The following is a 24,914-nucleotide window of genomic DNA, read 5'->3' as shown; positions in this document are numbered from 1 at the left end:
ATGGGTTTTTTTTTTCCATTGAATATCCTAGTTTTTTTTACTAGGAAAAGAGATGTTGTTGGTAGGAGCTAGTGGTCAACGAGGCCATTGTATATCATGTCCTGCAACTCGCATACTGAGCCAGGCCCCCGCCCTCCCCCATCAGCTGGGCCCTACCAGCCCTGTTTCAGCCTCCCCAGCCATGCCCCTGACCCTTTCACTGCGTCCCCTCCTCCAACCTGGCCCCCTTCCTATTACTGTGAGCCAGGATCTCCTGCCCCACCCCTCCTCCTGATATTATCATTATCATTCTTATTACGAATACAGATACTAAGCAGGACTCACCTACATTCACCGGGGTCTTTCTTGCTGCTTTTTGCAACACTGACGACGGTCTCAGCTGCCAGGACCAGGCTCCCTGCCTGCCTTGCTCCCCCACGCTGCAGCAGCCACCGACCAGCAGTGATGCTCCTCTGCTGGGGATGCTGGCAGAGACTCTGCGAGCGGGGAGGCTGCACCCCTGGAGTGCTGACCACCCTGCCAGACACAGCCCCTTCCCAACCCTGGCCCTTCAGCGCAGCTCCAGGGCACATGACCCCATCCACTTGCCCTGCTAGACAGAGCCTGCACAGGGAAAGCAGACAGGGCCGTGCTCAAGGGCTGGAGTAAGCAGGGGGCCCTGTCCAGCAGGAGGTCAGTACTCATGGGTGCATCTTTCCACTTTCTTCCCAACCCTGGCCCTTGAGTGTAGCCCCGTTTGATTTCCCTGCACAGCACTGAAGATCCAGGAGGGCAGTGGAAAGATGCACCCGTGAGTACTGGCCCCCTGCTTTTGAAATATGGGACAAAAGGCATCCTGTACTGACTGAGTATGGGACAGACCTTTCTATTTGAATAAGGGACGTCCCATGTAACGCAGGAGTGTAGGCAACCCTAGCCAGTGTTGATAACACCGGAGCTTCGGGCTCAGAAGAACTGAGCAGCAGAAACAGCTCCTGCAGCCTGAATTGCATTACTGAGGAAGTGACATTCCAGCCTTAGAACCATAGAATCTCAGGGTTGGAAGGGACCTCAGGAGGTCATCTAGTCCAACCCCCTGCTCAAAGCAGGATGAATCCCCAATTTTTGCCCCAGATCCCTAAATGGCCCCCTCAAGGATTGAACTCACAACCCTGGGTTTAGCCGGCTAATGCTCAAACCACTGAGCTATCCCTCCCCCCTTCTGCAGTATCAGAGGGGCAGCCGTGTTAGTCTGTATCCACAAAAACAAGGAGGAGTCCGGTGGCACCTTAAAGACTAAAAGATTTATTTGGTCATAAGCTTTTGTGGATAAAAAACCCACTTCAGATGCATGGAGTGAAAATTACCAGCCATCCACCCTTAACAACACCACCCACAACGCTCTGTGTCTCTTGATAGTTCCCACCCGATGTAACAGCTGCTATTTGGAGCCGCTGAGGACTATTCTGCTGCACTAACACAAACCCTCCCCATAAAGGAAACACACATTATAACAGAGACGACTGGGAACAAGCTACGGGAGTTATTCAGTATTTATTGTGCCAGTGGGGATCGAGGCTTCCTGTGACACAGTGAGCAGGGCGGGGAAGGTACGTGTGATTTGTCTTTATTGAATTTTGCTCAGACTGGGAGTCTGGGTTTCCCCTCTCATGTTTCCTGTCAGAGCAACAGAGAGCTCAGCACAGGGAGGGGTGGCCATGCCCTCTCCAGCTCTCTGGGTCTTGGCCCCAGGCCTCACCCTGTAGAGCTGCCATCCTGTCCTACCCAGGGCGATGGCTCCTTGGGCTAAACCTTCTGGCTCCTGTATCTCTTCTCTGTCACCTTGGCTGGTAAGTGACCTGTGTTCTCCTGGACAGCCTGGGTCCCATTCCCTATCCCAGTCTTTCCCCCACAAGGCTGAGTGCTACAGGGCCCCATCGGGTCGCTGTTCCAGATGCCTGGGTCCCATTCCCATCCTGGTCTCTCTTCTTCCTCCAGGGGTTCACCAGGCCTCCTATTTCCAGCTCATCTCCCCGCAGAAGGGCCCCGGTCTGCCCAAGCACCTGCATGTGATGAGGGTGAATGACTTGGTGCTCTCAACCTATGACAACAACACCGGCAGGCTGGCTCCCCGTAATGGCTACACCCTGGGCAACCAGGACAGCCAGCAGTTCTGGAGAGCATGCAGCGCTCTCTGCCTGGTCAGTGACTCCTGGGTGGAGACCAAGTACCAGGCCCTGGTGTGGGAGGTGAATTCCAGCTCCCCAAGACAGTGAGTCCATGGGCCCCAGTACTCAGCTTGGCTCAGAAAAGGGATGGGTGGGTGGCTCAAAGGAGGTAGGAGGGAGCTGGGGGAGGGGACACCAGAAGGGAGCGACTTCCCTGATATATAGTGGTTAGGCTTGGTGGGGGAGAGGGCTGGGAGCCTGGATTCCTGGGTTCTGTCTCTGGGTATGGGATGGGCTACGGAAACTGGCAAAGTTAAAAGTATGCACAAAGCTATAAAAATGTTTGGAAAACTGTCTGTGAGTTTATTTTCACAAACAAACTTCAGTACTTCTTCAGGACTGGAAGGTTTCTTAAGTCGTCTTGAAAAAGCCTGAAGCTCACTCCACAAATCTGTAGCATCAATGTCTTTTGAATTTTCATGAGTCAATGCTGACTCTAGTTTTATACACAAGTTTCTTATCTGTTTTGCTGTTTCCTTTTGCAAGCTGTGGATATCATATAGAAAGCCAAATACTGACTCTAGCTGCTGCATCTGTTGAAATCTTTCGTCAACTGAGTGAATAGCAGTATCAAGGACTGCGAAGTAGAAATTCACTTTGAACCTTTGTTTTGAGTTCTGAATGGGTGTGTCTCATCCTTCATACAAAATCTGCTGTTTCTTTTGCCGAATGCGAACTGGCTCTGGTTCAAATTCTGTTGGAAAGTCTATTTCTTCAGCAAGCTCAATCTACCAGTGTTCTTTTGAACTCTTCATCTCTTCTGAATTCCTCCAGAATATTTTTAGTTTGCTGCAGTTTTTGAATAGCAGAATGTATGTTCAAGTTCTTTTCCTGAAGCTGCTTACTAGTGAGGTTAATCTCGAAAAGGATATTATATCACAAAATGAGTGAAGTCACAAATTTGAACTTGGAAAGGCCATTTGCAAGAGCTTCTGCATCTGAATGTGCTGTATTGCCAGATGATCCAGTAAAGGTAGTAACATCAGAAATTTTAATTAGGGCATCATAAATGTTTCCCAAGTTCATAGTGAAGAGGCTTCAAAGCATCAATGTGACTCTCTCATCTTGTCTGACTAAGTGGTTTTACAGTTAGAGGATTCACATGGTGAGACAGAATCTCCCAACGGCGTGTTGAGCCTGAGAAAAAGACATAAACATGTTGCACCGGGTCAAAGAAACTGCTTGCCTCCAAACAGCATCTAGCAGCATCATTGACAACCAAATTCAGAGAATGCGCACTGCAAGGAATGAAAAAGGCCCTAGGATTGATTTCCGTCATTCTCCTTTGCACACCATTGTCTTTACCCTTCAGATTACTCCCATTATCATAGCCTTGGCCACGTAAGTTTTCAACAGATAATGACATTGTTTCAGTCATAAATGCTCCAGTCATCTCTTTCAGCGGTACAAAACCCAAAAAATGTTCTTTTATGAGCACTTCTACATTATCTTCATCTGCAGACTTTTCCATATCCACAAAACGAATGATCATCTTCCTTTGTTCAATGCGACTCACACCTGTTGTACAGCCCAGTGTTATTGAAAAGCATTTTGCAGAATGGGCAGCGTCTACAATTTTCTTTTTAATGGCATTTGCTAGGATTTGAATCACTTCATTCTGCATATTTTTTCCTAAATAATGAACCTGTGTTTCACAATCAGTTATTTTATGTAGATGCTCCTCCATGACTGGATCAAACAAAGCGAGGTATTCAATGAATTTTAAAAAGTTTCCATTACCTGGAGTATGTCATTTTTCATTTCTGCCGTGGCTGTGGAATGCTAAATTTTGCCCACTGAGAACTCTCAGTAAAGCAATCAGAAGCTCTAATATTTGTTGCCAATATTCTTCTTTTTCCTTGATCACTCGTAAATTTTCTTCATCGATAGTTTTTCCTCTTTTCAATTGTATTCAAGTTCTTTCCAATTTTGAAAACATTCCAAATGTTCTGTACTTTGTTTTAAGCCTTTCATTTATGATACTCAGCTCCTGAGGGTTTTCTTTTTCCTCTTTCTGCCATGGGGCATTTGAATATTGTTATGTACTGTGCTCCCGACTGCAAGCATGATCGCGTTGAGGATGGCTGATGCACTCATCACATGGTTGGAGATTTACACCACATTGCAGCCATCCCAACACTTCTTTTCACTGCTTAAAGGTTCACTGATTAGTAACATACACTCACTCACCTATTAAAACAGTTAGTTACAGCACTTACGTGGAAACAAAATGACCTTTTTCGACATTATAACCCGATACTAGTTGTTTGGAAAGTAATCCCCTTCCTCACAGTTACCTGCTTGGAGTGCAACATCATCACTTTCATAGCCTACTATGTGTTAACGTGGTTACTTTTCTTTTATGGACCTTATTTATTACTTGTGAACCAGTTATAACAAAGAAAAGTTCATAATTATACAGCCCGATAATAACACTAAGGTTTAATAATGCTTAAAGATACTCACATTTTGGATTTATAATGCTGAAAGACATTATTCTTTATTCTTTGGCACCAAGAAACACAATTTCCACAGTATTCGCTTGATTCTTAACCATCTACCTGCGTCGTGTATTAAAATGACCATTTGACATGTATCAACTCATGATATCGCCGCTCTGCAGGAATTTCCAGCTATGCAACCTTGAGGTATAGTCGAGTTAGGTGTCACTAGCATTGCAGCTCTTGCCGCTGGTGGATGTGTTTCATTATGGCTGAGTTATTGCTTGTCAAAATTGCGGAGAGGGTCATCTTGGCCCTCTGTCTCAAACTGAAAAAAAAAATCAATAAAACATTATTTATTTTGGCAGTAAATAAAAGATTTGACATATTAATAAATTCTCAGAAATGTAGAGAAATGAATTATAATTCATATTCCCTCCATATGTGCAAGGCAATTGAAATAATGATATCTTTGTTATTTTATTTGTATTTTTTTCATCCTTTTCTTTTTTTTTTCCATTTGACTTTTTTCCTCGAACTTGGCGCCCCATTTAACTTGGCACCCTAGGCGACCGCCTAGTTCACCTATATGGACGGTCCGCCCCTGACAAGATCACCCACAAGGTGCCTAGCAGTAGATGTGCAGCATCAAGCACAACGGGAGCATCTCCACTGAGATGTCCCTCAGGGCCAGAGAGTTCACCAAGCTCATCACCCAGTTCCAGTTCTCCGTCCAGGCTGAGTTTGGCAGGAAAAGCGTCTACCCGGAGCAGGAGGACTGGATGATGCGTGGGAGGAAGAGGTGTTTGTGATGGTTCCTTCTCCCCTCCCCGACCCGGGGTGCCACTTGGATCTGGAGTACCACTGAGCCCGCCTGACCCACCAGCCTGAGATCCCTTTCACACTGGACTGCTGTGACAGGCTCTCAAGCCTCCTCCAGCCCACATACAGGTGCAGTCTCACACAGATGCTGAGATCAGCTCTGCATGGGAAGGCTCAGCTAAGGCACCTCCCAGTTGCCAAGGAACGCACTCTCCTCTGGAGTGTGAACCCAAAATTATACCATCTTGCGTTGCACAGAGAAAGCTCATGAAATTCGCCCCCTACCCTCAATGTGGAGGAAGATATGCAACAGCTTTTTGCCCCCCAGTTATGATTTCCACACACTGGTTTTTAGACAAAACACAGAGATATTGGAGGGAGTCCAAAGGAAAGCAAAAAAAATGACCAAAGGTTTAGAAAACCTGACCTATGAGGAAAGGTGAAAAAAAACTGGACAGGTTTGTCTTCAGAGCTCGGGGATCAATGGTTCTCCAAGTCCACGGAAGATAGGACAAGAAGGAATGGACTTCCTCTGTGGCAAGGGAGATTTTGGTTAGATAGCAGAAAAATCTTGCTAACTCTAAGGGAAACTAAGCTCTGGAACAGGCGACCCAGGGAGCCCGTGCAATCCCCACCATTGGAGGATTTTAAAACTGGGTTGGTCAAACACCTGTCAGGGATGGTCAAGGTTTACTTGGATCTGCCTCAGTACCGGAGGCTGGACTAGGTGACCTCTCGAGGAGCAGTACAGCCCCACATTTCTGATTCTATTCAGTGAAATCTATTCTGAGATGAAATACTCTGAGCCTCCTTCCTCTTCATACCTGTTATCTGGACCCGGCTGGGCAGGGAGCCAGGGAGATATGGGACTTTGCACCCAGCAAATAAAGCCAGTTCCAAGAAGTTCCAAAGTATTAGGAGTAAAAGGAAATAATTCACCAGGTCAGGTGGGGATAGGAGAAGAGACGGGTTTGCTGACAAAGGTGTGGATTTTAAATGGCTCTTCTGGTGCCCATCAATCCCAAGCCACAGCTCTCTGCTTCCCAGAACTGGGCTCCTCCATACACAGCTCTGCTGATGCCTCAAAATCCCAGTCTACAATCCCCTGCTATCCCAGGCTTGGGCTCATCCCCTGCTCTCCAAACAGCTCCGTTTGTGCACCCTTATGTCAGACTTTGGGAACGGTTGTTTCCATTTATGATATGTCTGTGTGTATAGTGACGCACCTTTCACAGTCAGGGTGCCTGGGAGATGTCCCTGCTCAGATGCTTGGCTTGTCAATCAGGCCAGAGTGCTAACAGCCTGCTACAGATGAGAGGGTTTTATCCTCGACTCCCACCCACCAGTGTGTTAGCATGGAGATGCAAAGCCTTTGAGAGTTGAAGCCCTGGGCCCAGTGGGAAGCAAAGTCCTGAGCCCTGGTTTATAAGCTAAGCAATGAGCGATGGATCCAGCAGCCCTGTATGGTAGACAAGAGCCAGGGCTGAGGGGCTTCTCTTGGTACCTCTGGAATGACCTGTTCCCCTCCAACCAGCCTGAAGAACTGAGCATGGACTCATCCTCCAGGTTTGCTCTGCTACCCTGTTGGATGTTTCTTTCTCTGCTCAGCTCATCATTTTCTAAGGGACTCAGAGCAGGAAGTTTCCCTGGGCAAACCCAGAGGCACAGCCTTAGAGCATAATAGGAACAAAGTGCGTTTATGCAAACCCTGCGGCGTGATCCCTGAAGAGCCAGGGATCCCTGGACAAGAGCATTTCCTTGTGGGTGCAACAGTGAAGGCGGGATCCCAGCCTAATTCCCTTTGCTGCAACCCACCATGCCTGCCTTGGCAAGCTCAGGGTCCCCCTCAAATCCCCTGAAATCAATTGGAGTCTTTCCCCTGGCTGAAGACCCTACTCCACAAATCACAAAGGCAGTGTTATTTTAACCCCACTCAGAAGAGGGTGCAACAGAGGCTGAGAAGGGAGATGGGAGGTGGCTTGTCCAAGCTCACACAGAGTGTGTCTATGCTGAAGAATGGTCCAGGCCCAATGTGTCAACCCACAAAGCCCTCTGACACATGCCTGTCCCCGCTTTGAACACAGGAGGGCTTCCTTGCTCAGAGATGTGGGTCTGAGCCAATGTGACTGTACCCGGCCCCCTGGCAGCAAGGACATGAATGAAGCTTTCTTGCCAGGCTCATGTTTGTATGGTCCACCAATGCTATCCCACAATCCCCTGGGCCTGTGCATCCTGGGCCTTCTGTTTCCTGTCTTCCCACTCACCTCCTGGTTCAAATACAGCTGATGATGTTTAACCCTTCTTTTCCATGTGGGTTGCTCAACTTCAAACATACCTTGGCCTAGCCTGTTGGGAAACTGAGCCAGTGCCCCTCATCCATTGGCTGCCCCCTGGCCAGACACTCCAGGGTTTTGGTCAACATGGGGCGGGGGGCGGGGAGGGGCAGCAAGGTCCAGGATTTCAGCGAGACACAAGAAACCAGCATGTTCGTGAAAGCTCAGCAAGGAGCCTGGATCCACTGGACGGTTCTCAGGGCTGGGAGCAGCTGAAGCACCTCAAGACCACCTGCTGCAAAGGGGAGGATGGGAATGGTGTATCCGGGAGCACCCCGGCTACCTGACCCTTGCACCAGCAATTCCACTGCTGCTGGGAACCGCATCCAGACCAGAGTCATTCATGACTTTCTGCTGAGCCAGGCTGGACCTGGGCACCCAGAGGCAGAGGCAGTGGAGACAGGGACACCACCAGAGCAGATCATGCAGTCACCAGAGCAGACCCCTTGGCAGACCCTGGTGCTGCTGCCAGCACCAGGTTAGCCAACACGGATGGAGTATCCAGGGGCATCCTGGGCCCATATCTGAGGAACTGTCTGGGGATGAGCTTGGGAGGCAGCAGCCCAACAAGACCCAGAGCTGTAGATGGAGCTGGAGCCATGACCCCTCTGACACCACGTGGAGTCAAAGCTGGATTCCAACACGGAAGAAAATGAAACCAGCAGCTGGTGTCAACCATTCCTAGGTCAGCCGCGTCACAGCTGCCTTGGAAACTGCCGCAGAAATGTCGACCAGCATCCCGAAGCGTCGCTGCCTGACTTCTGCAGTAGCAGTGAAGCACGGATCCGGTGCTGGATCCAGGGCGCAGGGAGGGGCCTGCAGGCCCGAAAGCGCTTAGTGGATGAGTTGGCAGCGTAAGGGCACTACCGACCAAGTGCTGCAGGATGGACAGAGAAGATGTCCCACAATGCACCATGACCCAAGCCCTGGAGCGGTTACAGCTAGCAAGGGGGCCCCTGGGATATGCCCCAGAAGCCACAGCATCAGAGATGTGTGAGCACATCACCAGCGTGGACACACTGCCCCAGATACAGGGTGGGTACCAGTGCAGAGTGGAGGCTTGTAGGCAAGTTTGGAAAGCATGGTCTGGCAGGCAGGGTACATGGACCTGGCACATGATGCAGTGCAGACATACCCTTAGACTAGAGAAGAAATGAGGTGGGGAAGGAAAAGGACACATGGGGCAGGGGGTTTGATAGCAAGACACCAAATCTCCCATCCTAGGGTGGGGTCAGGACTCAGCCACAGCTGGGGGAGGTGGTAATGTTGTCTGGGTCCCTCTCTGGCCCAGGACTGCCTGGGTGCTGGTGGCTCATTAAACACTGTCCCTGCCCTAGAGAGACTGTCTGGGTGTCAGCTCCCTGCAGGCTGGGGAGAGGGGGAATTGCACTCCGGGAACCCAGGGAAGAAAAGGGTGTGTTGGTGACGCCCAGAGAGGCAGGTCAGGGGAAGGGGGCGGGAATGCCCAGCTCTGCCTGATATAACCTGGTCTCTTTGTGAGCATCTCATGTTGCAGAGGATCCTCAACAGAAACCCCCAGCTCCATCCACCCTAGAGGGAGACTCCCCGACAGGGACAGGGACAGTGACTGCAAACACAACTCCTACCTGTGAGTATCTTCCTTATGACCAGCCAGCCCAGGGTTGGGAAAGCAGAGGCTGCGGTTTGGGATTGAGGGGTACCGGCAGAGTTGTGGGAGGAGGGGGGAGCTCCTCCTCCCCCAGTGGTCAGCTAGTTACATGCAGAGTTGCCAATTTAGTCCTTTTCCAACTAATTGTTCTAACTGGAAAAAAATCCATTCAGTTGTTGGTTGGAAATTCGAATTGAAATTGAACCATATATCTATAAATGTATATGTATATATATTATATGTATAAAATGTATATAAAAATCATCATACATTCAAGTGCTGGTGTTTATTTGTGTTTTTTGATGGTTAAAATGTGGTGACAAGAGTTAGTGCCAAATCACCTTGCCAATGAAAACTTAAGGAACTTGCTTGTAGCAACCAGGCAGTCACAGGAAGCTTAACTCCTTTTTTGATTGAAATTTTGTGAAAGCTTATGCATATATAGAAGGAATTAATATAATTTCTCATTCTTTCAACAGCTAGATTAGTATGTTTTAGTGACTTTGCTCCAGAATGCTTGATTTGTGACTAGGAAACATATAAATATATGTTTCCTAGAAGGACAAGATATTTAGAAAACCTTATTTGCCAAGGTTGTTATCTTGCACCATCACTGTCTCAAAGAGTTTCTGTACTTTAAAAAAAAATTATATTAAAATTAATTTTTCAAAAGTAAATTTAAATTAAATACACTTTAAAAAATATTTTTGTTTTGCTTTTACTGTGGTGCTATACAGCCCATCTTCACCCCCATGATCTCATCCCTTGGCCCTCAGCCCACTGTAAATTCAACAGCCCCTCTAATTTCAATTCCCAGGGAAAACACTGAGCCCAATTCTGGGCTAGCAGGGGGCTGCAGGTTGGAACTGAGGGGCACCGGCAGAGCTGGCGGGGAGAGGGGAGCCAAGGACTGGGATAGCAGGGGGTTGTGGGTTGAGATTGAGGGAACTTTGGTGCACTGTTTTCTTTTGAGCTCTGTTCATGGACTCCTGGCTGGGCACAGAGTTATATGTCAGGATCTTGTTCTTGTTTCCTCACCTCTTTATCTCCACACAGGGCAGCCCTTTGTACTTACTGGGTGAGACAGAGGAGACATGGCCCAGTCAGATAGATCAACGGTGGTAAGTGGGAACCCAGGTGAAGCAGGATTCTCCCAAGGCAGGACCCTGGGCTTTCCCCTCCCCTTCCCCTCTCAAGAAAATTCCCCGCCGCCCCCCAAAGATAGTGTTGCAGGCCCAGGGCACATCTAGGAGACTTCACTGCAGATACTTCCCAGGGCTGCCCAATTCCTTTCCCAGGTGCCTGGTTGCTCTTGGAACCAGGGGTGGGGGGGTCTTCAAGCATCAAACATTCACAAAAGATTAGATGAGCTAAGGTCAAAGGGCCGCAGCTCCACTGGAAGCGGTGGACCAGACCCCAGCTGGCATATACTGGCAGTAGCTCCATTGGTGTCACTAGGCCAGATCTCCAGCTGGCTTTAATGGGCCATAGTGTCACTGGTGTCAATGGGCCATACTCCCGCTGGTGTATGTCGGCCGTAGCTCCACTGGGGTGAGAGAAGAGGGGTCATTGTTGCCCTGAGGGATTCACTCCTGGTGTCACTGAAAAGTTTTTCCCTTGATAGAAACAGAGAAGTCTCCTGACGTCTCCCAGTCCAACCCCATGTGCACATGGTCTTCTCAAGCTGCCTTGATCCTTTTGCCAACTGCACCCTTCCCTTCCCTCCACTTTGTCCCCACCCCAGGGCTCCAGGCCAGTCAGTGGATCATTGGTCCCTCGGAAGGACTCCCCGGGCACAGACATCTTTCGCAACCTCAGTGGAGACTGCATCGTCCGTTCTGACCTGGGATGCTACCTGCAGACGACTGAGTTCCTTGAGAAGGGGCACAACATCAAGATCCAGGGCCTACACCCTGCGTGCCTGGGTGGGGATCACTATGTGGGCAGCAGGCAGGACCCCAATATCTACATCATCAAAGGCAGTTCCTACCGGGTGGTGCAGGACCTAAGTACAGATAAGGGAGCTCAGGTCTTTGAGCTGCATCCCAGGTGCCGCGGTGGGGACCACTACGGGAGGGTTTGTTGGACCTTCTTCATCATTTTCCAAAACCAGGGTGTAATCCGCAGCGTGAAAAATTTGAGGACAGCTGAAGGTGAAAATAATGTTGTCCTGCCCCCTGAATACTGCAAGGGGCTCTACTACTTCGGGATCGATCATTTCCTAACCCTGATCAAGATGGATGAGAAGTGGGGTGCTCAGTTCTTCCTGTACCCAGACATGAGATTTGACAAGCTGGACTCCTTCTACTCCATCCACCCCAAAGTGCTGAACTTCTTCCCTGGGGGCTTGACGCTCACCAAGGGCACCTCAACCGGTGGCTGGGAGTGCATCAAGACCCTGCACAATGACTCCGACTCCCCCATCATCTGGTCCGACAAGGTCACCCGCAAGGTGGGCTATGCCAAGCAGAAGATGTCCAGCATTGAGCACAACTGGAGCATCTCCACTGAGATGTCTATTGGGGCCGGAGAGCTCACCAAGCTCATCACCCAGGTCCAGTTCTCCCTCAGGGCCGAGTACGGCGGGAGAAGCGTTTGCACAGAGCAGGAGGACTGGAACGAAGCCCGAGAAGAAGAGGAGTCAATCCAGGTGACCCTGGAGCCCCAAAAGAACCTGTACATCTGGCAGTACTGCCTCGGCATAGGTCAGAAGCCTGTCCTGTTCTGCAGGGACCTCCAGTTCACCAAAGAAAACAACCCACCCGACCGCATCCCGCTGCCTCCAGTCCCCTAAGTGCTCATGAGGATGGAGAATACAGCACCATGATGCTAATCTGGTTGTGTGCATGTGAGTTTCTTTGTCCTGTTATTGCTCCTTCAGATCTTTCCCTGAGCTGCCCAAAATTTCTCCCATCCCATCCCAACTGTTTCTCCTCCTGGTTTTCCTCCTGTTCCCAGCTGTACCCAAATCTTGTTTGCAATGAAGATGGTTTAATTAAACTTCCTTTCCTTCCTATTATTATTATTACAGCTGGTCAGAAAATGGTGTTTGATTTTCTTGTGGAAAATTTAGACTTTCTATTGAAAAACAAAAAATTGACTAAAACCTGTTGAAACCCCAGAAAATTGGGCAGAAAAGCGCTGACAACTGAAAACATTTGCAAAAACATGCCAAAAACTGAAAAGTTATTGGCAAAAAGCTGCCAAAACAAACACAAATTTGCTGAAAACTGAATTTTTTTTTACTTGTAGCCAAGCATTTTCAGGTTTTCTGACCAAAAAATGACAGTTTTTGATGGAAACTAACACTTGCTGTGAATATATATATATATATATATACATTTAATCCAATTTTCCCTCAAATCTAATGTTTCAACCAGCGTTCATTATGACAATACACAACCTGCCCAAACTTCTCTCCCCACCCCTTCTGCTTTTTCCGTTCTCTTTCATCCACCTGCTTCACAGCCTTCCCCAAACCTCCTGCCAAATCTTGTCTGTAATGTCAGTGATTGAATGGTGTGTTCTCTCTCCAACTGTTACTGCTACTCACAGCCTAGAATTTGCTTTGGGGTCCCTCAGAGTCAAGAGTCCAGTGGAAACCAGAGGAATCCCTGAAGTGTTGTAAGTGAGAATGGGGGTCAATACTTTGGATTTGCCCTGGTGCCAGAGTAGATATGAAAGTTGAAATCTAGCATATTGCATTTGCTGTCCATGTCTGAATGAAATTTTATTAGGATAACCCCGTATTATTGAGTCCAGGGAGCATTAGCATTCTCATTTTAATGCTAAGCTCTTGTCAGGTCTACTTCTACCATGGTCAGTACTGCTGCAGTCAACATAGTATATAATCATCAGTTTTATGGATCAAATGTCCTACGGATGTACGGAACTCAAAATATATTCCATGGCCATAGATAGACCAGTGTTGGGGCCCAGGACTTATACCATAGACCAGTCACTTAGTCAGCTTAATGACTTCACCTCTGGAAGAGCCGATAGCTAGGTCGGAGGGAGCTCTCACCAACATAGCAGTGTCTACACAGGGGGTTAAGGTCAGTATAACTACATTGTTTGGGGTGTGGATTTTTTTCACACCCCTGAGTGATGTAGTTACAACAAAGCAAGTATGTAGTGTAGACCAAGCCTTATTTATAATCATCAGTTCTTCAGTCTCTCCAATATATTTGTCAGGCTTTAAGTGACTCTCTGAAGCACTTGGTCTGAAGGCATCCTACTAACCTGGTCCCGGGCTTTCTAGTGTGGGGTTTCAAAGGGACAAGTATAAACTAACAAAAGCAGCTGTTTAAAGTTATTGTGGGAGGTTCTCTGGGGCCATTGACTTGGGCTGAGGAAGGAGAAACATGCTAATGGCATGGCGTAGTTAAAATCCAAGACATATTTCCTTGAGGATGTGCTACGAAGAGAGCAGACACAGCAGGGCAACTTTCAGACACTGATATGAAAGAGACAGCAAGCGATACAGCCTCCGAAAGGAAGTCTCGCCTCTTCTTCCCAGCCTGGTAAGCCTGGCCCAGGAGAATGGGGACAGATAGCTCAGTGGTTTGAGCATTGGCCTGCTAAACCCAGGGCTGTGAGTTCAATCCTTGAGGGGGCCATTTAGGGATCTGAGGCAAAAATTGGGGATTGGTCCTGCTTTGGGGGGAGGGATAGCTCAGTGGTTTGAGCATTGGCCTGCTAAACCCAGGGTAGTGAGTTCAAACCTTGAGGGGCCCATTTGGGATCTGGGGCAAAAATTGGGGATTGGTCCTGCTTTGAGCAGGGGGTTGGACTAGATGACCTCCTGAGGTCCCTTCCAACCCTGATATTCTATGATTCTATGAATGCAGGACACGTGGTCTGTCCAAGTGTCTGGCAGGGTATGATTGGTGAGTTCAGCAAAGCTCTGAGGTCCACCAAGATGACCCCAGTTTATACACCCGGCATTGGGGTTCACTGGAGGACAATCTTCTTCTTTTCTACTGGACACTTGCTGCAGCTCTCGGATTTCTGGTCTGGTACTTTCTCTGTGGCTTCCATCGAGATGGCACTGCCATATTTTCTCTCATTCTTTGCTTATCTGAGGCTCTTGGTTTTCTTCTTTTTAACACTGCATTCCTGAATTAAAACAGCCAATTAATTGGGTCCCCCCCTTTTAAACCAATTTCTTTGAACGTGTCAAAGTCACACATACGTCGGGTGCGTCTGCCTTTCAATATTCATTTTCCTTCCCGTGCCAGACAATCCCTATCAATTCCAGGAGGCACCAATCAGTCTGAAAGAAAACAGGCACAAGCTTGTAGAGTTCTTCTACACGTAGCAGACACGGGGCCAGCTTTTAAAAGGTGTTTAGGTGCCTGAAGGTATGGGGTGGTGTCTAGTGGGAATTTTACGAATGCCAGGTGTGTCTGTAGGAGCAAGAGCTTCCTGAGTTGAGTCTTGCATTGGCCTCCTGGAAATCAATGGGACCAAATCCGTCCCTTCAAATCTGTGCTTACACCTTTCCAGTGCCCTCCTCCCAGCTTGGAAACCTGGCTCAGCCGCTTCCCATTCCCCAGCTTCTCTCCAAATCTAGTTACCAAGGCAGATGATTTCATTATGTTTTCTCTCTGTTTTCTCTCATTATTACCTACAGCCTGAATTCTGATTTGGGATCGTTTAGGGGTTAAATTTTCTGCCAAAATGCAAACAAATTGTGAAGCCTAAATAAAGAATCTATTTTTCAGCATTCACTAAGTTGTGGGGTTGAATTTCCTTTGTTTTCTCCTTGGTTTGGGGTCTATAGAAGGGTAAAAATGGAGGTGAAAGCAGCAACGCAGGAGGAAGCCAGGAAGGGACGGGGAGCTTGGGATCTCTGTGGAGATGATGGTGGGAAACCTAAAATAAACAGGGACATTGGGGGAAATGTTGATACTGTGAAAAACTGATAAATGAGTTTGGGGAGAGGAACAAAGAGGCATCACAGGCCTAAGACTCTTCATGGGCATGAGGCTCTTCACCATTGGGGAATTAAGATTAACTGGGACCCTTGTCACAAAGAACTTTTGGGCCCCCTGTGATGCTCTGTACCTTGGGGGAACGCCCTACAACCCCATGTTCATCATTATAATATGATTGTGTGATCATTATAATATGATCAGTGCAAAATTTGTCATGTTGGGTGTCTTCGGAAGGCTCATGATGCACTGAGCATGGTTGTTATAGTAATCGTTGTTATAGTGATGTTATAGGTTGTAATTTCATGTATATAGTTATGAGGCTGAGAATGTGTCCTCACGGCTTAAAACAAGCCCAGGCAAAAACTCTCCAAGAACAGAGAGACAGTTCACACCGCATCAGGGCATGTATGGGACAAACCCAACCCAGCCTCACAGGAACAAAGGACTCTGGCCTAGGCGGCAACCAAGGATCTGTTGGACTCTTGATTGAGTCACCCCCCCTTCCTTTGGTCAGTCTGGGACTGCAATGAGGTAATGCTCACCTGACTCTGAAGTTGGGGGGCAAAGCCAAGAGGGAAGAAAGGACATGATAAAAGGGAGAGACGTTTGCCATGCTCTTCCTGTCTCTTCCACCTCCATGAGTGCCCAGTGGCAAGGAGGGGCTCAGTCAGCAGCGGGAGTCTCTGCTGTCCCCTAGGCCACACAAAGGGTTAATGTGAGGTACCCCGACATTTATAGACTGAGACAAACAACAGGGATACACAATTGATGTACCAACTTACATGTTTCATGACATCTGTTTGTTACCTCTCCTTGTTCCTAATATCTCAGACACAACATCCCTATTCATTGTTCTTTCAAACCATCTTATCTTGTGCTAGATGGGGATGTAGAAGTGCTAGCCTTAAAATATATTTACATAAATATCTAATGCCTAATATGCTAGCAAAAACTCTGCCAAGTTCGTATCTAAGAATCTGCTTTAATACATGGCCTGACTGGTTCACAGCCTCTGATTCCGTCCTCAGGTCTTGTACCAGGCTCAGTGCTCCAGGCTCGCTCTTTTTCTACTGTTCTTCTTAATCTTTTTCTCACAAAATCTCTTTCTTGACGGACCCCTGTAGCCAGACAGCCAGCCCCCCCGCCGCTCAGACCAGCATTGCTGGACACACAGGAGGAAGCCGGAACAGGGCACTTAACATATATTCCAGCACAGCCTTTGAAGCTGTGAAAGCACAGGTGTGCTGCTACAATGTGCCTCTGGGAACAGATACAAGGATTAAGCTCACAGCAGGCAGAGGCCCTGTGACAGACATGGCTATAAAGCCCCTACTAAATAGCGTGATGCACACACACCAACATCCTAGGTGGGAAAATATTTACCCTGATAAAAGAAATGTCCAGTAGTCGAAACTTATTGTTTCTCTCCCTTGCAAGTGTAAACTACTCTTGCGAAAGCTGGCGTCACCCCGACAGACCAGCCTCAATTTGGCATAAGAAAGGAGAAAGAGAATAAAGGAGTACAGAGGTATAAGTAGGGGACCTACAGCACCATGATTTTTGAGTGCTTTTCACTATCTATCTGCTGGTCAGATAAGTGACAGCCTCCCAAGGCTTCTGCAGCTAAGAGAATCCCTACGCCTTGTCCCTTATTCGTCTTTCCGCGGAATTGAGTGACCGATCCTGGCTTGGCACCGCTGGAATCGAGAGATGCAAGGAGGGTAAGAAGCACCCACACCTGATCTCCTATCTTTAGTGTACACATATTTTGAAATAGAGCTCTATACTTTGTTTTCTTTCTTTGGGATTCAGAGGAACAGCCGTGTTAGTCTGTATTCGCAAAAAGAAAAGGAGTACTTGTGGCACCTTAGAGACTAACCAATTTATTTGAGCATGAGCTTTCGTGAGCTACAGCTCACTTCATCAGATGTTTACCGTGGAAACTGCAGCAGACTTTATATACACACAGAGAATATGAAACAATACCTCCTCCCACCCCACTGTCCTGCTGGTAATAGCTTATCTAAAGTGATCAACAGGTGGGCCATTTCCAGCACAAATCCAGGTTTTCTCACCCTCCACCCCCCCACACAAATTCACTCTCCTGCTGGTGCTAGCCCATCCAAAGTGACAACTCTTTACATAATCAAGTCGGGCTATTTCCTGCATAGATCCAGGTTTTCTCACATCCCCCCCACCCCCATACACACACAAACGCAAGGTAGCCTGTTTCCTCTTGTTTTTTCCTACCCCCCCCCCCAGATGTTCTGGTTTAACTTGGATTTAAACTTGGAGAGTGGTCAGTTTAGATGAGCTATTACCAGCAGGAGAGTGAGTTTGTGTGTGTATGGGGGTGGGGGGGATGTGAGAAAACCTGGATCTATGCAGGAAATAGCCCGACTTGATTATGTAAAGAGTTGTCACTTTGGATGGGCTAGCACCAGCAGGAGAGTGAATTTGTGTGGGGGGGTGGAGGGTGAGAAAACCTGGATTTGTGCTGGAAATGGCCCACCTGTTGATCACTTTAGATAAGCTATTACCAGCAGGACAGTGGGGTGGGAGGAGGTATTGTTTCATATTCTCTGTGTGTATATAAAGTCTGCTGCAGTTTCCACGGTAAACATCTGATGAAGTGAGCTGTAGCTCACGAAAGCTCATGCTCAAATAAATTGGTTAGTCTCTAAGGTGCCACAAGTCCTCCTTTTCTTTCTTTGGGATTGTGGCTTCAGTTTTGTAACTTGTTTGTGTGTGTAACATCTCTACATTTAAATAAGTAGGCACTAGCAATTTTGTAACCACATGATTAGAATCTAGCTTAATAAATTTTGGTAACCATTTGTGCATAAGCCTGACTTGTTTTCTCTGGTTTACTGTAAAGCAGCCAGCACAATTAAAGAACCTCAGCCGTTTTGGCTCTAAAGCCTGGCCATTAGGTGAGAGTACTAAGAGCCTAGCGTTGAGTTGTGCCGCCTCCACGGGGCAAACTCTTGGGGCACCTGTCAGTCAATCCTGGCTGCCCGCTGCGAAGGAGCTCTGAGCTCTAGCAGTTAAAGTCACGGGTGTGGAGAGGCTCTTAGTGCTGCCATTGGGGCACCTGTCAGTCAGTACTGGCTGCCCGCTGCGAAGGAGCTCTGAGGTCTAGCAGTTAAAGTCACGGGTGGTTAGGACCTTGGGGCATCCGTCAGCCTAGCCCGGGCTGCCCGCCGCGAAGGGACAGTGCGTCCTAGCGGTTAAAGTCACGGATGGTATAAACGGGCATAGCTGGCACCTCACCAAACATCCTTGGCCGTCGGCTAACAACCCCAAAGGGCAGTGATGGGTGGAATGGCCCATCCCCTTATTATTTTGTCCATCAATTAGGCCTAAATTCCAACACACCAATTCTGGCTCATTAACTTCTGGCTCCATGTCATCTGGTTTTAACAAGGGGGGAGAATACTTTGTTATATTTTAAGTATGGGAAATTCCTTATCCTAAAATTGGGATTTACAAATCTTAACTTGATCCAACATTACAAAAAATGACAGTTAAACCTTTCAAATGTGAACAAAGCTTACGAACTTACAACTCACTTCCTTTGTAGCTAAAATGAAACTGAAAACTGCTGCTGTTATATGGTTGTAAGATGTTTAAGGACAAGCCAGCTTTTATCACTGCCTTGGCTGTACGTCTAGAATGGGCAAAGGTGGAAAAACTTCCCCCCTCTTTTACCATTTACACAGCTAAAGCTAGGTTTTTACAGAAAGCATGAACATTGTATGCACTAGGCCAGTGGTTCTCAAACTCCATTGTACCTTAACCCCCATCTGACAACAAAAAAACTACACGACTCCAGGAGGGGGGACCAAAGCCTGAGCCCCCCCGAACCGCACTGCCCTGGGGGGGGGGAGAAAAGCCTGAGCCCCACTGCTCCAGGCAAGGGGGGGCCAAAGCTGAAGCACAAGGGCTTTAGGCCCAGGCAGGGGTCCTGTAAGCTGAGCTTTGGTGCTCAGGGCTGAAGCCCTCGAGCTTTGGCTTCGGCCCTGGTTGGTGGGGCTCAGGCTTTGGCCCCAGGCCCCAGCAAGTCTAAGGCCATATCTACACTACCCGCCAGATTGGCGGGTAGTGATCCATCTACTGGGGATCGATTTATCGCGTCTAGTGTAGAAGCGATAAATTGATCCCCGATCCGGAACTCCACCATGGCGAGAGGAGTCGATGGGGGAGTGGCGGCCGTTGATCCCGCGCCGCGAGGATGCGAAGAAAGTGATTCTAAGTCGATCTAAGATACGTCAACTTCAGCTATGCTATTCTCGTAGCTGAAGTTGCGTATCTTATATCGATCCCCCCCCCAGTGTAGACCAGGACTAAGACAGCCCTGGCGACTCCATTAAAAAGTTGGAGAACCACTGCACTAGTGGATAAGCTTGCTCACTTGGAGGACTCAAGTGTGTTGCCACCTTTCAAAAGAAGCAACAAAATGATGATCTTTTGTAACCGCTTTTGCTGTCATGAACCCGTTCCAACAGCCAAAGGTTGTAAAACATCCCAGACATTTTTAGTCCGTGACAGATCCTGACCACCTGGTTTACCACCAACATTTGTGAAGACAACATGGACACTTGTCGCAACTTGGCCTGTCATGGGATCTCACCTGGGACCCTAAAACTATGCTGAACTACATGCACAGAACAACAAAAATTATTGGACACTATCACCAAAAGTTGGGTGTTGCAACAGCCTGTTGATGAGATTAAATTCACAGCCAATGCAGTCACAGCCCTGAATTAAAATGGAATTCTATTAACAAGAGAGGGTTACCGAAGACATTATTTCAGTGAAAGTCTGTTTTAGCCACTTAACCTTCAAAACTTTAAAATGCTTCATCTTTTACCTTTTTCGTTTTTACTTAAAAATACCCTGTCATTACACCTTCCACACTATTACCAATCATAGAAACCACCTGTTATATGTTATTGTGATGTCTTACGAACTTTCACTCACATTTTAGAGTTAAACTTGCAATTGGGGTAAATCTGCAGACCCTATTATGACAAGATATTCTGTGAATAAACCTAAGGGAGTTGTAAATTGCTGTAGCATGGTTCTTCCATTGTCCACCTCTGGTAGTCATTCTGCAGAGCTGGCTAAATGTTCGAATGTAAGCCAGGCTCTCCAGCCTCCTGGATCTTCTAGTTCCAAAGGACAGTGGGAATATGTATTTAGGCAGTACTTGAAGATGGTAGAGGGATAGCAGGATAGGGAAACCTTACCTGGACCATTCCTGGTTTCTAGAAGTTTGAGTTTTGCTCATCTCATTGTTCTGCCATGGGACGAAAATGCCACTTCACGCTGCGTGAACATGTTTTTTTTTTTTTTGTCATTGAATATCCTAGTTTTTTTACTAGGAAAAGAGATGTTGTTGGTAGGAGCTAGTGGTCAACGAGGCCATTGTATATCGTGTCCTACAACTTGCATACTGAGCCAGCCCCCCCCCCCCCATCAGCTGGGCCCTACCAGCCCTGTTTCAGCCTCCCCAGCCTTGCCCCTGATCCTTTCCCTGCGTCCCCTCCTCCAACCTGGCTCCCTTCCTATTAATGTGAGCCAGGATCTCCTGCCCCACCCCTCCTCCTGATATTATCATTATCATTCTTATTACTAATACAAATACCAAGCAGGACTCACCTACATTCACCAGGAGTGCAGCCCCCCCGTTCGCAGAGTCTCTGCCAGCGCCCCCAGCAGAGGAGCATCACTGCTGGTCGATGGCTGCTGCAGGGTGGGAGAGCGAGGCAGGCAGGGAGCCTGGTCCTGGCAGCTGAGACCATTAGTGCTGGTCTGTGCTCACATTGTAACCAATTAGTTAGTATATTATTCTCAAGCCTCCCCAGAAACGAGGGTGAAGAGATGAACGCCAGCTCACCAAAGGCATGTGAGTCCCTGAGCCCCTGCATGTGGCTCAGCTCAGAAAGGGGATGGATGGGCAGCTCAAAGGAGGTAGAGGGAGCTGGGAAAGGGGACACCAGAGGGGAGTGACTTCCCTGATACCTAGTGGTTAGGGCCAGTGGGGAAAGAGGCTGGGAGCCAGGACTCCTAGGTTCTGTCCCCCTCTCTGGAAAAGGAATGGGGTCTGGAGGGTCTGTCCCGCTCTGCCTCCTGGTGGCAACTCCATGCTCACTCAGCCATTCTGCCCCCAGAACCCTACTACATGCAGGTCCTGAAGACCTGTGAGCTGGACGATGCCACCAGTGCTGTCCGAGCCATCACCAGATATTCTCTCAACGGGGAGGACGTGCTGTGGTACCAGTCCGACCAGAACCACTGATTCTCGGTGCACCCAGCGGCCTGGCGAGTGGGTGAAGCACTGGAACCGTGACGGGGAGTCTTTAGCTTTTATGAACCTCCTCATACCGCAACAATGCAGGTTCTGAATCGAGAGCTCTGTGCCATTCACCACTCAGAAGACAGGTGACAACTCTGCTGGTGCCCCTCATTCCTGACCTGCAGCCCCCTGCTATTCCATTCCCTGTGACTAATAACCCTTTCTCGCCCTCCCCCCAGCCGAGCCCACAGTCTGTGTGGCCCTTGTCCCAGGGACCCAGGACTGGCCGCGCCACCTCGTCTGCCATGTGACAGGGTTCTATCCCTGCGATATCGAGTTGACCTGGGAGCTGTCTCTCTGCTCCATCACCTTGGCCGGTAAGTGACCCTTGTTCTCCCGGATACTTGCATCTCATTCCCCATCCCAGTCTCTTTCTTCCAGGGCTTTGTGCTGCAGGGCCCCCTTGGGTTGCTGTCCCAGATGTCTGGGTCCCATTCCCATTGAAGTCTCTCTCCTTCCTACAGGGGTTCACCATCTCTCCTATCTCCAGCTCATCTCCCCCGATGCAGCTCCCGGTTTGCCCAAGCGGCTGCATGTGGAAAGGGTGAATGGCCTGGTGCTCTCAGCCTGTGTCAGCAACACCGGCAGGCTAGATCCCTGAACTGGTTACACCCTGGATGACTGAGAGACCCACCAGTTTTGGAGAGCAGGTAGCTCTAAGTGCCTGGCCTGGGACTCCTGGGTGGAGATCAAATACCAGGGCCTGGTGCGAGAGATGAACGCCAGCTCCCCAAAGGCAGGTGAGTCCCCAGACCCAGCACTTGACTCAGCTTGGGAAGGGGTTGTCAAAGGAGGTAGGTGGGAGCTGGGGGAGGGGACACAAGAGAGAAGTGGTTTCCCTGATACCTAGTGGCTAGGACCGGTGTGGGAGGGGACTGGGAGTCAGGACTCCTGGATTTTATCCCCATCTCTGGGAGGAGTGTGGGGTCTAGTAGCTTAGAGGAGAAGGCTCACCCCCTTCTCTGCCTCTTGGTGGCAATTCCCTACTCAGTTTCGTATGCACCCACTTTGCCCCCAGACATGCAGGTCCTGCACAGCTGTGAATTGGATGATGACATCGGTGACATCTGAGCGTCACCTGATGTTCCCTGAATGGGGAGGACGTGCTGCAGCACTAGACGGGTCAGAACGGCTGGTTCTCAGTTCACCTGACAGCCTGGCATGTGGCAGAGCGCTAGAAACGTGAAGGGGAGACATTCGGTTTGATACACCTCCTCGCTCCTCAGCAATGCAGGTTCTGGATTGAGAGCTCTGCGTCATTCATCACTGTCCCTCAACCAGTGATGAGCTGCCAAAATCTTAACAACGGGTTCCCTCCTCACCCCACGAGGGGGTCGTTGCCAACCCCCGCCCCCCGGGACTCGTACCCCATCCAACCTCCCCATGTTCCTTGACGCCCCGCCAGGACCTCTGCCCCATCCACCCCCCTCCCCTGTCCCCTGACTGCCCCCAGAACCAGGCAGGAGGGTCTCGTGGGCCACCGTAGTGCGTGCCCACCCCACCCCTAAGAGCCAGAGGGACCTGCCGGGGAGCGAGGTGGGGAGTCCCGGGGGTGCTTACCTGGGGCAGCTCCCAGGAAGCATCCGGCAGGTCCCTCTGGCTCCTATGGGCAGGGGAGCGTAGCTGGTGGGGGAGCAGGGGGAGCGGCCGCTCCCCCACTGATCACATCAAAAGTGGCACCTTAGGCGCCGACTCCCTGGGTGCTCCAGGACTGGAGCACCCACAGGGGAAATTTGGTGGGTGCAGAGCCCCCACCGGCAGCTCCCTGCCCTGCGCCCGGCCCCAGCCCCAGCTCACCTCCGCTCCGCCTCCTCCCCGAACGCACCGCCCCGCTCTGCTTCTCCGCCCCCACCCCACCGGCTTCTCACGGATCAGCTGTTTGGCGGGAAGCCGGGGAGGGCTGAGAAGCAGGGGGCGGCTTCCCGCTCAGGCCGAGGGTGGCGGAGGTGAGCTGGGGCGGGGAGCGGTTCCCCTGCGCGCCACCCCCGGGTTACCTGCTGCAGCGCGGGCAGCCCTCCTCGCGCCCCCCCGCCCCAGCTTACCTCCGCCTCCCTGGGCCTGAGTGCGAAGCCACCACCTGCTTCTCAGCCTGCCCCGGCTTCCCGCGCTAACAGTTGATTCGCGGGAAGCCTGGGGTGGGGGGGCGGAGAAGCAGAGCGGGGCAGCGCGTTCAGGGGAGGAGGCGGAGCGGAGGTGAGCTGGGGTGGGGGGTCGCAGAGAAGCCGGGGGGGGGGGGCAGCGCGTTCAGGGGAGGAGGCGGAGCGGAGGTGAGCTGGGGTGGGGGGTCGCAGAGAAGCCGGGGGGGGAGGCACGTTCAGGGGAGGAGGTGGAGCGGAGGTGAGCTGGGGTCAGGGGTGGGGCGGGGAGCTGCCGGTGGGTGCTCTGCGCCCACCAAATTTTCCCCTTGGGTGCTCCAGGGTTGGAGCACCCAAGGAGTCGGCGCCTAAGGCGCCACTTTTGGCCGGTTAAATTTCGAAGCCCTTTTAGAACCGGTTCTCCCTCGCGGAACAACCGGTTCTAAAAGGGCTTCTAAATTGTACAACCGGTTCTAGTGAAGCGGTCCAGCTCACCACTGCCCTCAACCCAACCCGCAGCCCCCTGCTATGCCATTCCCTGTGACTAAAAAACGTTCCTCGCACTCCCAACAGCCCAGCCCACAGTGCCTGAGGGAGCAGTTGATCAGCGGCATCCTGCCAAATGGAGACCCCACCTTCCAGATCTAGGTGGCCACTGAACTGGGGCCAAAGGGGTTCGGCCCCACAGAGCACGTGTGTGTAGTCAGACACAGCAGCCAAGGGGGCAACCCTCTGAGGGTGACCTGGGGTGAGACCTGGGGCGGGCAGAGCGGAGGGAGCACTGGGAAGAGGCTGGGAATGGGGCACCTCCGATTGAGGGGAGGAAGATGGGGGAAGTGGACATGGGGGGGAGGATGAGGGAGGTGGGAAATGCAGAGGGGCAGTTTTGAGGGGTACCAGGGGATGGGTAGACAGAGAGAGGTACTAGGGGGCAGGTGGAGGTGGAGATGGGTTTTGGTTGGCTCCGAGGAGGGGGGAGGGAGAGGGGCATTCTGGGGGGCTCAGAGAGGAGGCAAAACCAGAAAGTGGGGTTCTGGGGGCTTAGAGGGCAGAGAAAAACAGAGTGGGACACTGTGGGGCTCAGAGGGGAGGGAAAGCAGAGATGA

At 50.0% G+C, this 24,914-nt stretch overlaps 1 protein-coding gene and 1 long non-coding RNA gene across 5 annotated transcripts; one reads left to right on the top strand and one right to left on the bottom strand.

Moving 5' to 3' along the window:
* Nucleotides 1–1,664: 1,664 nt before the first annotated feature.
* On the top strand, nucleotides 1,665–15,165 carry LOC142068842 (uncharacterized). Of its 3 annotated transcripts, XM_075118914.1 has the most exons (5): nucleotides 1,665–1,829; nucleotides 1,978–2,180; nucleotides 5,217–9,412; nucleotides 10,490–10,554; nucleotides 11,178–15,165. In XM_075118914.1, the coding sequence occupies exons 4-5, from the start codon at nucleotides 10,528–10,530 to the stop codon at nucleotides 12,225–12,227; spliced, it is 1,077 nt and encodes a 358-aa protein (XP_074975015.1). In that variant the 5' UTR covers nucleotides 1,665–1,829; nucleotides 1,978–2,180; nucleotides 5,217–9,412; nucleotides 10,490–10,527; the 3' UTR covers nucleotides 12,228–15,165. The 3 variants fall into 3 exon arrangements, with proteins under 3 accessions (XP_074975015.1, XP_074975016.1, XP_074975014.1); XM_075118915.1 differs by lacking the exon at nucleotides 5,217–9,412; XM_075118913.1 differs by having other exon boundaries at nucleotides 1,978–9,412.
* On the bottom strand, nucleotides 14,466–23,101 carry LOC142068843 (uncharacterized). Of its 2 annotated transcripts, none has more exons than XR_012664765.1 (3): nucleotides 21,037–23,101; nucleotides 15,915–16,065; nucleotides 14,466–14,551 (listed from the first exon to the last, which is right to left on the bottom strand). It is a non-coding gene; the product is annotated as an uncharacterized LOC142068843 (long non-coding RNA). The 2 variants fall into 2 exon arrangements; XR_012664764.1 differs by lacking the exon at nucleotides 14,466–14,551 and adding an exon at nucleotides 14,627–14,708.
* Nucleotides 23,102–24,914: the final 1,813 nt, after the last annotated feature.

The sequence above is a fragment of the Caretta caretta genome, chromosome 13 (assembly GCF_965140235.1).
Source record: "Caretta caretta isolate rCarCar2 chromosome 13, rCarCar1.hap1, whole genome shotgun sequence".
NCBI lineage: Eukaryota > Metazoa > Chordata > Testudines > Cheloniidae > Caretta > Caretta caretta.
This window is presented reverse-complemented; position numbering and strand designations above follow the sequence as displayed.

Excerpts from the sequence above, each read along its gene's own strand:
- LOC142068842 (XM_075118915.1), top strand. The coding sequence starts at position 10,528 with ATGGCCCAGTCAGATAGATCAACGGTG. Across the intron at positions 10,555-11,177 it reads AGTCAGATAGATCAACGGTG|GGCTCCAGGCCAGTCAGTGG; the intron begins GTAAGTGGGAAC and ends TCCCCACCCCAG.